Source organism: Saccopteryx leptura, chromosome 2 (assembly GCF_036850995.1).
Source record: "Saccopteryx leptura isolate mSacLep1 chromosome 2, mSacLep1_pri_phased_curated, whole genome shotgun sequence".
NCBI classification, from domain to species: Eukaryota; Metazoa; Chordata; class Mammalia; order Chiroptera; family Emballonuridae; genus Saccopteryx; species Saccopteryx leptura.
The window spans coordinates 291,629,194-291,642,903 of NC_089504.1; the positions used below are offsets into that span (position 1 = coordinate 291,629,194).

Genomic DNA, 13,710 nt, shown 5'->3' on the forward strand with positions numbered 1-13,710 from the left:
TTATTATTTCTACCTTTAACTATACTTAGCTAAGTACATTTCTGATCAATATAAGAAAACTAAGTAATTTACCATTTTATAATTTAAAGTGAGTGTCACAAATTCAGATGCCTTGAGGAGCCAGAAAAGCAGATATGTGAAGAGCTGTGGAAGTTAAAACAGTCATAAGAATTGTAAAGAAAAGTGCATTGCTACCCAAAGTGCATTTAAAAAAAATGTCAGGCCAAACAAAATTGGTCTATTCAATAATCTTACAGGCATACCTATTTATTTTGCTCTACAGACATAAGTATAGGATTTAAGAAAATAGAATTACAAGGAAATAGTATCCTCTTTAGAAAACCATCTCTGCACACTAATCCTAAAATTAAGATAGTTTTAGAAGAGTGAGAAGTTCAGGCAGGTAAACAACCTTTTTGTATGAACAGTTACTGCCCAGATGGGCAGATCATCGCCCTCTAGTGGGTAGGCCGGGTGGATCCCACTCGGGCACATGCAAGAGTCTGTCTCTCTGCCTCCCTGCTTCTCACTTCAGAAAAATACAAAAAAATTTTAAATAATAAATAAATAAATAATATTGTGATAACTATATATGGTGTCAGCTGGGTACTAGATTTATTGGGGTGATCACTTTGTAAGTTATATAAATGTCCAATTACTATCAGGCACGCTCGACGCAGCCCATAACACTTTGCTCAGCCACACCCCCACGGGAAACAGCAGTGATAAAAATTAAGCCATGAATGAAAGTTCGACTAAGCCATGCTAATATAGGGTTGGTAAATTTCGTGCCAGCCACCGCGGTCGTACGATTAACCCAAATTAATAGCTATCGGCGTAAGGCGTGTTTAAGATAATAACCCAAAACAAAGTTAAACCCTGACTAAGCCGTAAAAAGCCCTAGTCTCTGTAAAATAACCCACGAAAGTGACTTTAATAGCCTGAATACACTGCAGCTAAGATCCAAACTGGGATTAGATACCCCACTATGCTTAGCCCCAAACCTAAGAAGTTAAACTAACAAAACTGCTCGCCAGAGTACTACTAGCCACAGCTTAAAACTCAAAGGACTTGGCGGTGCTTTATATTCATCTAGAGGAGCCTGTTCTGTAATCGATACACCCCGATAAACCTCACCAACCCTTGCCAAATCAGTCTATATACCGCCATCTTCAGCAAACCCTAAAAAGGATTTTAAGTAAGCACAAACATTACACATAAAAACGTTAGGTCAAGGTGTAACATGGGTTGGGAAGAAATGGGCTACATTCCCTATAAAAGGTCATAATTAAAATTTTTTATTTATTTATTTTTTACAGAGACAGAGAGTGAGTCAGAGAGAGGGATAAACAGGGACAGACAGACAGGAACGGAGAGAGATGAGAAGCATCAATCATTAGTTTTTCATTGCGCATTGCAACACCTTAGTTGTTCATTGATTGCTTTCTCATATGTGCCTTGACCGTGGGCCTTCAGTAGACCGAGTAACCCCTTGCTGGAGCCAGTGACTTTGGGTTCAAGCTGGTAGGCTTTTGCTCAAACCAGATGAGCCCACGCTCAAGCTGGCGACCTTGGGGTCTTGAACCTGGGTACTCTGCATCCCAGTCCGACACTCTATCCACTGCGCCACTGCTTGGTCAGGCTAAAAGGTCATAATTAATATAAACGGATGCTATAATGAAATATATAGCTGAAGGTGGATTTAGCAGTAAATTAAGAATAGAGCGCTTAATTGAATATAGGCCATGAAGCACGCACACACCGCCCGTCACCCTCCTCAAACAATACCAATCTAAAATAACCATATTTAAAAGATTCCACTTGCAAGAGGAGATAAGTCGTAACAAGGTAAGTGTACCTGAAAGTGCACTTGGATAACTCAAAGCATAGCTTAATCATAAAGCACCCGGCCTACACCCGGGAGATACTACGACTACTGAGTTGCTTTGAACTAATTCTAGCTCGAACCTGCAAAACTCAACTAACACCTACAATTAAAACAAAACATTTACACAAATAAAAGTATAGGAGATAGAAATTATATTCGACGCTATAGAAAAAGTACTGCAAGGGAACCATAATTTAAAAGTAAAAAAAAGCAAAGCTTACCCCTTTTACCTTTTGCATAATGATTTAACTAGAAAAATTTTAGCAAAGAGAACTGAAGCTAAATACTCCGAAACCAGACGAGCTATCTAAGGACAGCCCAAAGGGGCAAACTCATCTATGTAGCAAAATAGTGAGAAGATCCTTAGATAGAGGCGACAAACCAACCGAGCCTGGTGATAGCTGTACACCCAAAACTAATATAATATTGTAAGTCAACTGTAATTTTTTAATGGAAAAATTAAAAATTTTAAAGCATCTTTTCCAACCAAAATTGTATGAAACTAAAAATCAATACCATATAAAAACTGGAAAAAACAAACAGATGGAAGCTAAACGACTTGTTTATAAATAATCAATGGTTTAAGGAGGAAATTAAAAAAAAAAAACTCCAGATAAATGAAAATGGCTCCAAAATTTATGGAACACAGGAAAAGCAGTTCCGAGAAGGAAATTTATTCAATACAGGCCTATCTCAAGAAACAAGAAATATCTAAATAAACAATCTTATCTTATACCAACAGGAACTAGAAAAAGAACATAGCCCAAAGTTAGTAGAAGAAAGGAAAGTAGGTAAAGACCAAAGTAGAAATAAATAAAATAAAGAGTAAAAATTAATAGAAAAGATCAATGGAAACTAAGAGCTTATTCTTTATAAATATAAACAAAATGTATAAACCTTTAGCTATAGACTCATCAAGATAACAAGGAATAAAATAAACTTAGAAATTATACATATAATTAACATCACAGAAATACAAAGAATCATAAGTGAATATTATAAATTATACACTAGCAAACTGGCCAATCTAGAAGAAACAGATAAATTACTAGAAATATATAATTTTCCAATCCTGAATCAGGAAGAAACAAAAGTCTGAGCAGACCAATTACTAGTAACAGCATTGAATTAGTAATAAAAAAACTTCCAACAAATAGAAGTCTAGGACCAGGTGGCTTCACAGGTGAAGTATATCAAATATTTTAGAAAAATTAATACCTACCCTTCTCAAAATATTCCAAAAAATTGAAGAGAAAGAAATACTTACAACTTATTCTACAAAGGCCAATGTCACCCTGATATCAAAACAAGGCAAAGACTACAAAATAACTAAATTACAGGCAAATATTCCTGATGACCATAGATGCAAAAATTCTCAAATATTAGCAAATCAAATTCAACAACACATTAAAAGGATCAAACACTATGATCAAATTTATTCCAGGATTTATTCCAGGAATGCAATAGTTCAATAAATGTAATTCAACACATTAACAAAAGGATAAAAATCATAATGATTTTAATAAGATGTAGAAAAAGCATTTGACAAAATTCAACATCCATTTATAATTAAAACTCTCAAAGTGGAAAAAGAGAAAACATATCTCAACATAATAAAGACCATATACGACATACTCACAGCAATCATCACCTCAATGGTGAAAAGCTAAAAGTTTTTCTACTAAAATCAAGAATAAGGTAAAAATACCAACTCTCACTTTTATTCAAAATATTGGCAGTCCTAGCCACAGCAATCAGACAAGAAAATAAAAGGCATACAAATTGGAAAGGAAGAGGTAAAACTGTCACTATTTGCAGATGATACTATATATAGAAACCCTAAAAGCCTCTACCAAAAGACTGTCATAGTAAATGAATTCAGTAAAATTGCAGCATAAAAAATTAACATACAGAAATCAGTGGTATTTCTAAGCCCTGGCCGGTTGGCTCAGCGGTAGAGCATCGACCCAGCGTGTGGCAGTCTCCTATTTGATTCCCAGTCAGGGCACACAGGAGAAGCGACAATCTGCTTCTCCACCCTTCCCCCTCTTCTTCCTCTCTCTCTCTCTTCCCCTTCCGCAGCCAGGGCTCCATTGGAGCAAAGTTAGCCTGGGCACTGAGGATGGCTCTATGGCCATCACCTCAGGTGCTAGAATGGCTCTAGCAGAGATGAAGTGGTGCCCCATATGGGCAGAGCATCGCCCCTGGTGGGTTTGCCGGGTGGATCCCAGTTGGGTGCATGTGGGAGTCTGTCTGACTGCCTCCCTGCTTCTACCTTTGGAAAAATACAAAAAGAAATCAGTGGTATTTCTATACATAAATAATGAATTACCAAGAAAGAAAAATTAAGGAAACAATTCCATTTACAACTGCATCCAAAACCAACCTACCACCCAATCAACCAACCAACCAACCAATCCTAGGAATAAACTTAAACAAAGAGGCAAAGGAAAACTCTAAGACAATGAAGAAAGAAAATGAAGACAACACAAATGAAAGGATATACCATGCTCAGAGATTAGAAGAATTAATATCGCTCAAATAGCCACACTACCCAAGTAATCTATATATTCAAGAGGAAATAATCCTAAAATTTATATGGAACCACAAAAGTCCACAAGAGTAATCCTGAGAAAGAATATAATTGGAGGTATCACTCTCTCCGATTTCAAGCTATACTAAAAACAGTACAATACTGGCACAATGGAATAGAATATAAAGCCCAGAAATTAACTTCCTGTTATATGGTGAATTAGTCTACCACAAACAAGGCAGCAATATACAGCAAGGAAAAGACAATCTCTTCTATAAGTGGTGTTAGAAAAACTGTACATACATACATAGATGTATGCCAAAAAATAAAGCTGGACCACTTTCTTACATCATGTACAAAAATAAACTCAAAATAAAGACTTATATGTAATATCTGAAACCATTAAACTCTTAGAAGAAAACAGGTAGTAAACTCTGAACGAGGGAGAGGAAGGAGAACTCTTGCTTGAGTTCTGAACATTACCCATCATCATCATCATCATCATCATCATTATCAACATCACCATCCTGATAGTCTGTAGCATGAGCAAGAACGTGAGGAAGACACACGCCAACAACATCTACAATGCTTACATCATTTGGTTGACTCCTACAAAGGCTCCCTGACCTAGCCCACACTGACTAAAAAGCACCAAACTCAGTTAAGTCTTCACACTTCCCTTCAGATATTCACATCTAGAAATCACTCTGCAAATACTCTGCAATAACCAATGAGGGCAAAGCAGAGAACTGCACCAAGCAGAGTTGACCTTCAATTATGCCCTATATCCCAACCTGATGTACTCAAATTATATAATTTTTTGGCCGTAATAATTGTTTGTTTACATGCCTACTTATTCTCCATCCAATTAGAGACTATGTCTGCTTTAAGAACAGAGGCATTCCTTAGCCATCATGAGATCATCAACACAGTACAGTACCTGACATATGGCTCAGTCAATAAATGTCCCTAGAATGGAAGATTGTGTTTATTAATACTCTAGATATAAATTCCAACCACTAGTTTGAATGTCTTTGTCTACAAAGGTCCTCCCCCTTCTTTCTTTTTTTAAACATTCTGTGGATAGCAAATGTATTGTAAAACCCATCTTATTCTTTCTTAGGAGAGCTTTTAATCTGTAATTAAGTACCTGATATGTTATTATATATCTAATCACATTTTTACATTAAATCTTTAGGAAAATAGCTAGGTAAAAGAAATGTGCTGTAGTGAGGAGACCAGTGGACACATAGAAGCTAGGTAACCTGGATGTGGCTATTACCAGTGACTCTGAATATGTCTTCTCTGGCTTTCAGTTTCCTCATGTATAAAAATAAAAGAATAAAGCACAATCTCTAAGCACCCTTCAAATGTTCATCTTCTTTAATCTATTAGTGCTTTAATCTATGAGGACTTCATTAACGAAGAAGTAAAAGGTAGGAGGCATGTACCTCTTTGCTAAAGATCAAACTAAATTATCCTACCAATATTCATTTAGTACTTCAATTCTATAAGCAAAATTAAGTAAGTGCCAAAAAGAGAATCTCCTTTTGAAATCAAGAACTTGACATTTCAATTCTAGTAATTCCACACTAGAAGCAAACATTTCATCACACATCACAGACATTGACATAATAAAATATAAGCTTACCTGCCAGGAAACTGCTCCCAAAACAGCAGTTGCAAGAAGACTAAAAAATACTAACTGCTCTGAAATTAAGCAAAAATGGCGCATCCCTTTGGATGCCATGATCCTATCAAGGCTGTTGTTATCTACCCTGTGGGTAAAATACACTTTATGGCAGTCATTTAACTTGGTATGGAATCCCCAAAGAGTTAAAAGAAATATAATATGGCAAATCATCCAGAAAATTCCAAAAATGGAAAAGCCTGGTATCACAAAATACCAGAGATGAGTGTCTCTAAGTTTAAATGCTGAAAGAATAAAAAATGTAAGCTCAATCATTCCAGTGAAAATGACTGAAAGTCTTCTGCAAATTCTTCCACGGTACAAAAAAGGTTTCCACCTCTCAGTCACTGAAAGCCCACTGAAGTAAATGTCAAGGAAAGGATCAATTACCAAGCAAATAAAAAAACATGCAAAAGCAACTGGATTTTGGGGATTTTCAAATGAGGAGAAAAACAGTAAGACTACAAAAATAACTAAGTTAAAAATAGCTAGGAAAGACTTCATTCTCAGGTCAATAATCAGCATGGCCAAAGCTACAACAAGTAAAATGACACTGAGAGACTTCTCCACCAACATAGTGGTGCTGGCGATGGCAAATCCAACAAGTTCCAGAAACTCAACTGTGGTTAGTAAAGTGGGTCGATGACGGACATAACCAGAAATCCTCTCCACCAAAGCACATAATATCCTTAATACTATAGAACTTAGAAGCAAATATTTGGTTGATTCTTCTTTCACATCATTTTTAAAGAATGAATTATCAAGAAAGCATAAGAGGCCAAGCAAGAATCCAAACCAAAGATTGGAGAGACTTAAACTTGCTGCTTCCATTGAAAAATAATAATAGAGTATGCTGGCAATTCCAAGAACAAAAAGACCAAGAATAAAAATTACCAAAAGTAAAGAATTTGCTGTTTTTTCCCATCTTACATAGAGACCTAAACATATAGCAACCAGTAAATTGATTCTGGCTAAATAGCCAAGATAACGCACTGAAGAATGCATGTTCACTTCTCGGTTTACTTCTTCCAGTCTTGTCATTGCTAAATAGAGACAATGACTAAAGCAATAACGCAGTGATTTACACATGAAATCTGGCAATTTGAGCTTTCTGCCCACGTTACAAAAATTAACTGCTTATAGTTCATCCAGCAAATCCCAGGTATCCGTAACTCCTATTTCAGCATTTTCTCTGGTGGAATTTTTGTTTAGTGATCTAAAAAGAAGAAAAAATATTTCAGTGTTAATTTGATATAATTTACCTTTCACATGTAGCTTCTTTATACAAAATAATGAATAACAGAAATAAAAGTTTCTTCTGTAACCCAGTTTAAAATGTGACTTGCTTATACCTTAATGGTAATTGTCTCTGACTTAAAAATTCAGCAGTTTCTCCAAACCAAAAGGGCTGTGCTCTCTATTCATCATATGCCAGGATTGTATGACTAAATGATCACCAATGAAACTGTTTTCCCAGAAGTGGTGAGGAATTTGCCTAATTAGTTCTTACTCCAATATCTGGTTTTCCAACAACACTCAAATGTGAAATAGTCTACTTAGCTTAGATTGTAGCAGATGGGTTTGGCACAATGAAAACCTACTCAGATCTTCAACAAAATGATTTGAAAAGCACTAGTACTGGCCCTGGCCGGTTGGCTCAGCGGTAGAGCGTCGGCCTGGCGTGCGGGGGACCCGCATTCGATTCCTGGCCAGGGCACATAGGAGAAGCGCCCATTTGCTTCTCCACCCCCCCCCCCTCCTTCCTCTCTGTCTCTCTCTTCCCCTCCGCAGCCAAGGCTCCATTGGAGCAAAGATGGCCCGGGCGCTGGGGATGGCTCCTTGGCCTCTGCCCCAGGCGCTAGAGTGGCTCTGGTCTCCGCAGAGCGACACCCCCCCCCCAGGGGCAGAGCATCGCCCCCTGGTGGGCAGAGCGTCGCCCCTGGTGGGCGTGCCGGGTGGATCCCGGTCGGGCGCATGCGGGAGTCTGTCTGACTGTCTCTCCCCGTTTCCAGCTTCAGAAAAATACAAAAAAAAAAAGAAAGAAAAGCACCAGTACAGTAGTAATGAGCAATCATTACTACTTGCCTAAAATCCTTTACATCTTTTTATAAGGCAACTCTAAAATGCTGCAAAAAAACTTAGTCTTTACATTGTTAAACTAATAAACTTTCTAGAAGCAAAGTTTAACTGTAGTAAAGTTACTCAGTTCCTAACGATGACCCCTAATTCTCCCTGCACTTTACCTCTACAACATTACTTTATCAAATCTACTTTCCAAATCTAAGTACTACCACTGAAACAAACCAATTCCTGACTTTTCTAGGCAAAACTGAAAAGTTGAAATGCTGACCAATAGTTATTATAAATTAAAAACTTAATTTTCTTTTCCATTTTTTTTATTCATTTTTTTTTTTAGAAAGGAGAGAGAGGGAGAGAGAGAGAGAGAGGAGAGAGAGACAGAGAGGGGGAGGAGGAGCAGAAAGCATCAACTCCCATATGTGCCTTGACCAGGCAAGCCCAGGGTTTTGAACCGGCAACCTCAGCATTTCCAGGTCGACGTTTTATCCACTGCGCCACCACAGGTCAGGCTAAAAACTTAATTTTACATTTAAAAAGTAACCACAATTATTTGTTAGAGTACCAGATATTTATTTCAATCTTAAGTGCCCCAGAAGTTCCACTTAAAACATGACAGTGGTCAAAAAATGGTTTAATTATTTACTAGGTAATTCTTCAATTTTTCAGAACTGTTCCATGCAATGGCTTATGATCACACTGAATATCCATGGAGAATTCAACAAGATAGAAATTCAAAAAATAACTAGTTTGTGATCAGCTTATTTATACTCCAATAATGGGACATAAAAATTAAAAACACAACAGGAACATGAGAAACCTGGAATAAATCCTTAATTACCCATTTGGCTGGAGAAGAATGTCACTGGGTAACCTTAGGGTGTCTGGGAGGTTCCAAGTATGTATTATTACTAACTCTATTTCTATATGTACAAGTATTTTTTACAGCCAAATCTATTTAATTAAGAACTGTAAATGGTTTTCCTCAATTATATTTTCATTCAATAATTTCCCAAGATACCACACAACTCTAAAGAAAACATCTTCCATTGGTATATTTTGGTTTTATCTTTTCATTTAAATATGAGAAGCTGATAAAATATAGAGAGCATTGCATTCTTTAACATCACTTCTCTGTGTTAAATTCATTCAACAAATATGTTGAAATATATATCCTCAAAGGGTTGATTGTAGAGTGTGGGCTCAGATAACAGAAGATTGCTGGAGAAAAAAAAAATCAAACACTAAATGATTGCCACTCCACCACAGACATCCTTCTGTGTTTCCCTGGTCAATGCTCTACCCCTTCTGTGATTATCAGAATATGTGATCAGAATGGAGTTCACTTAAGATTCCAACTCCATGATGCTTCCTGTTCCTCCCCCCTTTCTCTCTCTCTCTCTCTCTCTCTCATTCTAACTCTCTCTCCTCCCTAAAATGAATAAATAAAAAAAAAAAATAATAACATTTTATAAAAAAAAAAAAAAAAAAATCCAACTCCACAAACCCACCTTTATGTTTATCTCCTGATGCAAGAAAAGAAGGGTGTCCCCTCCCTGACACTAAATCTTTCAGACATACCAGGTATCCCTTCCCCTCTGCATCTTCCAGAATTTTACACTTCTCTCTCTTCAAAATCCCACTCTTCTCTTTATCCATTAGAATTAACAGCAAAGCTCTTTTCAAAAACAAGAAACAAAACAGGACCAAAAAACCGCACCCAGAACGAAACAGTAATACTCACTCATCCCCATTGTCTCTGTCAAGTTCAATCTTCTGTACTTTTGATAGTTAATATTTGATTGCTTCACTCTTCCCACTACTGAAGTACGGTTTCCACCCCACAACAGTAAACTGCTTTGCCAAGTTAAATTCCTAAATCCAATGAGTACTTCTCACTCGTTAAGCTGTACATTCTTTAAACAATCTATCACACTGTTGACTCCTCTCACCTTCTGAAACCCATCCTTCCTTTAGCTTCCAAAGACCCATCTCTAGATTTTCTTCCTTATTTATTGATCACTCCTTCTGTCTTGCAGGCTGTTCATTCTCAATCCAACCTCTGGATGTTCAATACCAATCCTAGGCTTTTCTCCTACTACATATTTTCTATGACCAATCTCATCAATTTCCATATCTTCAATTATTATCTCCCTCTAAGTATACCTATATATTAATAGAAAAGCACTAGCTCAGTTCTGCATTGTTAATAGACGTAATAATCTAGAAAAAAGTAAATGTCAACATATAAATAAAGCACATCTGCACCGGATGTGAATAACTCTCCTGCCTTGTGAACTTCCTCTTGAACACTGTATTCCAGCCACAGTGATCTTTCAATACTTTCAATGCTATTCCCTCTCCAGGTGTACTCTCTTCCTTCCGCCTTGACCCACCCCAGTCGTGTACTAGCTCACTCCTCCTCTTCAGGTCTCAGCTTAAATCATTTTCTTAGGAAGACCACTTCTGACCCATATACACGATCCCTGTACTTCCTCTATAATAGCAAAATATTGATCATGACTTGTCTGCATTTTTCACTAGATCACAAGGTCTCTGAAAATTTGTCTTTAATGTGATATGCTCAGTGTCTTGCAAAGTCTGGTACCAAGTAGGTATTTTACAAATACTTGAAAAAATAAAGACTAATCCAGAAATAACTATAAAATGTCAATCGTTGTAAAACCCTAATTAATACATAAAGACAATAATCAAGTTGCCTAATATCCCGCAGCTAGTTAAGTAGTAGTAGAGCGAAGGGAGTCCATGAGTTTATGGATTGTTTTCTCTCTTGGCCTTACTCCAGCCTTCACTTAATTCATTTGAATTCCTCTAAATCAGTAAATTCCCTTCCATGCCTTACCTTATAGGGAATGGCTCACTAGGGAGTCCAAGACACCCTATCACTTGCATCGTCCTTCAACTCTAAAACTATTTCCGTTCCATCAGGGGGAATTGTCAAAAGAACCATACTGAGCGGTCGGAGAATTCCAGTGCTGCGGGTCTATAAATTCATTAAACTCTCTAGGTCCATTTCATAAAAGGAGAATGGCGCCCCTAATATTAAATACCTCAGCAACAGGGCAGCTTTAGCAATTCTTGCATTCTGCCTCCTTCCAGCAAGACGGGGAGGCAGGAGGCGCCCGGCAATCCCCAACCACCTCCGCACTGTGGGAGAAGGCGACGCCAACCGGGCGCCCAGCCCAGGGGGGAAATGCTGGGGGACACCACCTTCCATTCTCCACGTCGGCCCTCCGCCCACGAACTTCTCTCCAGCAGGTGTCCTCCCTCGGCCCCGGGAAGTCCGCTGGGCCGAAGCTGGGGCCGGACCACGCGAGCCTGAGAGGTGCCTGTGCCCAGGTCCCGCCGCCCGTTGTTCAGCCCTCAGCCCTACCTGACTCGGCCGCTGCCACCAGCGCTGTGCACTCTCGGAGCCGGCTCTGGGGCAACACAGTAAAGCGGGGACCCTAGGGTTGTGCCCGAGACTCGGGACGGGGGCAGGGGCGGGGTCGGGCCGAGAACAGACCAATCTCTGGAAACTTACTGAGATCCAGGCCCCGCCACAGCCGCCATGTTCCCACTACCAACCACGCTGGTACGGAAGCCGCGGGAGCCAAACCGCGCGGCGCGCTCCTCCAGGAAGCAGCCCCTCCCCCCAAACCCGTGGCTGTCTGATCGCGGGTGTTCCCCACGCCCCGCGAGCACCCAACTAGGGCTAAGCGCGGCCTCCCTTGCCACCGAGACCTGGAATAAGCGGCAGAGAACAGGGAGCGGAAAGACCACGAAGAATCACAGTAGTGTCCATCAAGCGTCTAGGCCACCGCATCGGGCTGGACCGAAACTGGGGCAGGATGGCCCCACGCGGATTGAAAATACTGCAGGAGACGTTGCTGCTCTTTAATACCTTTGGAATAATATATGCCTTTGTGTCCATCGAACAGCTAAAGCCCAAGCTCCTTAGGCTCGTCTTTATAGCTCTTCCTGCTACCTTTTCTGACTCGAGACTCCCTTTAATATACCCCATCCACGGACAACCTCTACTGTCTGTTGCCTTCTCCCAGCTTCCCCGTGTGCCTTACACGTTAAACCAGCTGCAAATCCTGAGGTGTCATCAAACTCCAGGGATGACGTTCATTTGTACTCTGAATGCACAGAATAAATATAGGGATTGTGGAGAGAACAGCTGTTTGTTATATGCTTGCTGCTGGTTTCCCCACTGCAAATACTTGGCAAGTTTAGTGCGAGAATGTGGCAGAAAGCCACGTGTGTGTCTCTATGAAAAGCTATGGGTGCTACTTCAGGGTGGTGATACTCCCAGATCGCTCTCCCACTGAGAGGTGCAGTTCTCTGATTCCTTCAGTGCCTAACTTGAGGGCTGGTATTCCTGATCCTTGCAGTAAGGCCAGGCAGGTTCACGTTGGATTTGGGCAGATGGTAGAGAAACCGCAGAGCTAGAAAGTGTTGGGCCATTTCCATTTACTAGAGTCTCCAAACGGCAGATGAGTAAACTGGCTGGTAAAAAAACCACTTCCGGCATGGCGGGTTGGCTCAGCGGTAGAGCGTCGGCCTGGCGTGCGGGGGACCCGGGTTCGATTCCCGGCCAGGGCACATAGGAGAAGCGCCCATTTGCTTCTCCACCCCCTCCTCCTTCCTCTCTGTCTCTCTCTTCCCCTCCGCAGCCAAGGCTCCATTGGAGCAAAGATGGCCCGGGCGCTGGGGATGGCTCCTTGGCCTCTGCCCCAGGCGCTAGAGTGGCTCTGGTCTCGGCAGAGCGATGCCCCCTGGTGGGCAAAGCGTTGCCCCTGGTGGGCGTGCCGGGTGGGCGCATGCGGGAGTCTGTCTGACTGTCTCTCCCCGTTTCCAGCTTCAGAAAAATACAAAAAAAAACAAAAACAAAAACAAAAACCACTTCTCACAGCAGCAGGTGAACAAACAGCAGAATGAACAGCAAAAATGGCCCCTCACAGTGGCAGGCAAGCAATCTGCAATCTGCCATCCGCTGATGGCAGGCATCAGTTGCCTTACAGAGATTATACATACATGGCGCTGCCACATGCTCACACATTAATCAGGTAAAGTATAAGCGAGCAAGCCTAACACAGCTGTTTTCCAAACACTTGCCCTGCACTGCAAAATCGGATTTTCTTTGCTTATTCCCCTGCCCATCTCTGCGAGCTTCCAATAAATGGGTAATGGCCCAATGCTTTCCAGCTTCTCAGTTCCTACCATCTGCCGGATTTTAATGTGAACCAGCCTGGCCTTGACCACCAGCATTACAGGGATATAATCTGGAGGCAGCGTGTCACAGCAGCCATGGAACAGGACAGTCTTGGGGTTTGAATCCTGGTTCTTCCCCTTCCTGTACGCAACCTACAGTTCTCCATCTAAAAATGATAATGAAACCTTTCTTGCAAAGTTGTTGTGACTAGTTAGTGAAACTATTATTTTTTCTGGCATAAGGTAGGCACCAGAAAGGTATGAATTTTCCTTCCCTCTGTTGGGAAAACGGCTGTGTTAGTCTTG

The 13,710-nt window shown here is 40.3% G+C and overlaps 1 protein-coding gene and 1 long non-coding RNA gene across 3 annotated transcripts in view; one reads left to right on the forward strand and one right to left on the reverse strand.

The window, feature by feature from the left end:
• The window catches only part of TMEM168 (transmembrane protein 168), a 49,892-nt gene extending 38,110 nt beyond the window's left edge, over window positions 1-11,782 (reverse strand). The window contains exons 1-2 of one of the 2 annotated variants that reach the window (XM_066362503.1): window positions 11,732-11,782; window positions 6,073-7,327 (exon numbers count right to left, since the gene is read on the reverse strand). In XM_066362503.1, coding sequence (XP_066218600.1) covers window positions 6,073-7,200 — 1,128 coding nt within the window. In that variant the 5' untranslated portion in view covers window positions 7,201-7,327; window positions 11,732-11,782. The other variant, XM_066362504.1, reaches the window with a different exon arrangement.
• LOC136393509 (uncharacterized) lies at window positions 853-1,802 on the forward strand. Its single transcript, XR_010749096.1, has 2 exons — window positions 853-1,281; window positions 1,650-1,802. It is a non-coding gene; the product is annotated as an uncharacterized lncRNA (long non-coding RNA).
• Window positions 11,783-13,710: the final 1,928 nt, after the last annotated feature.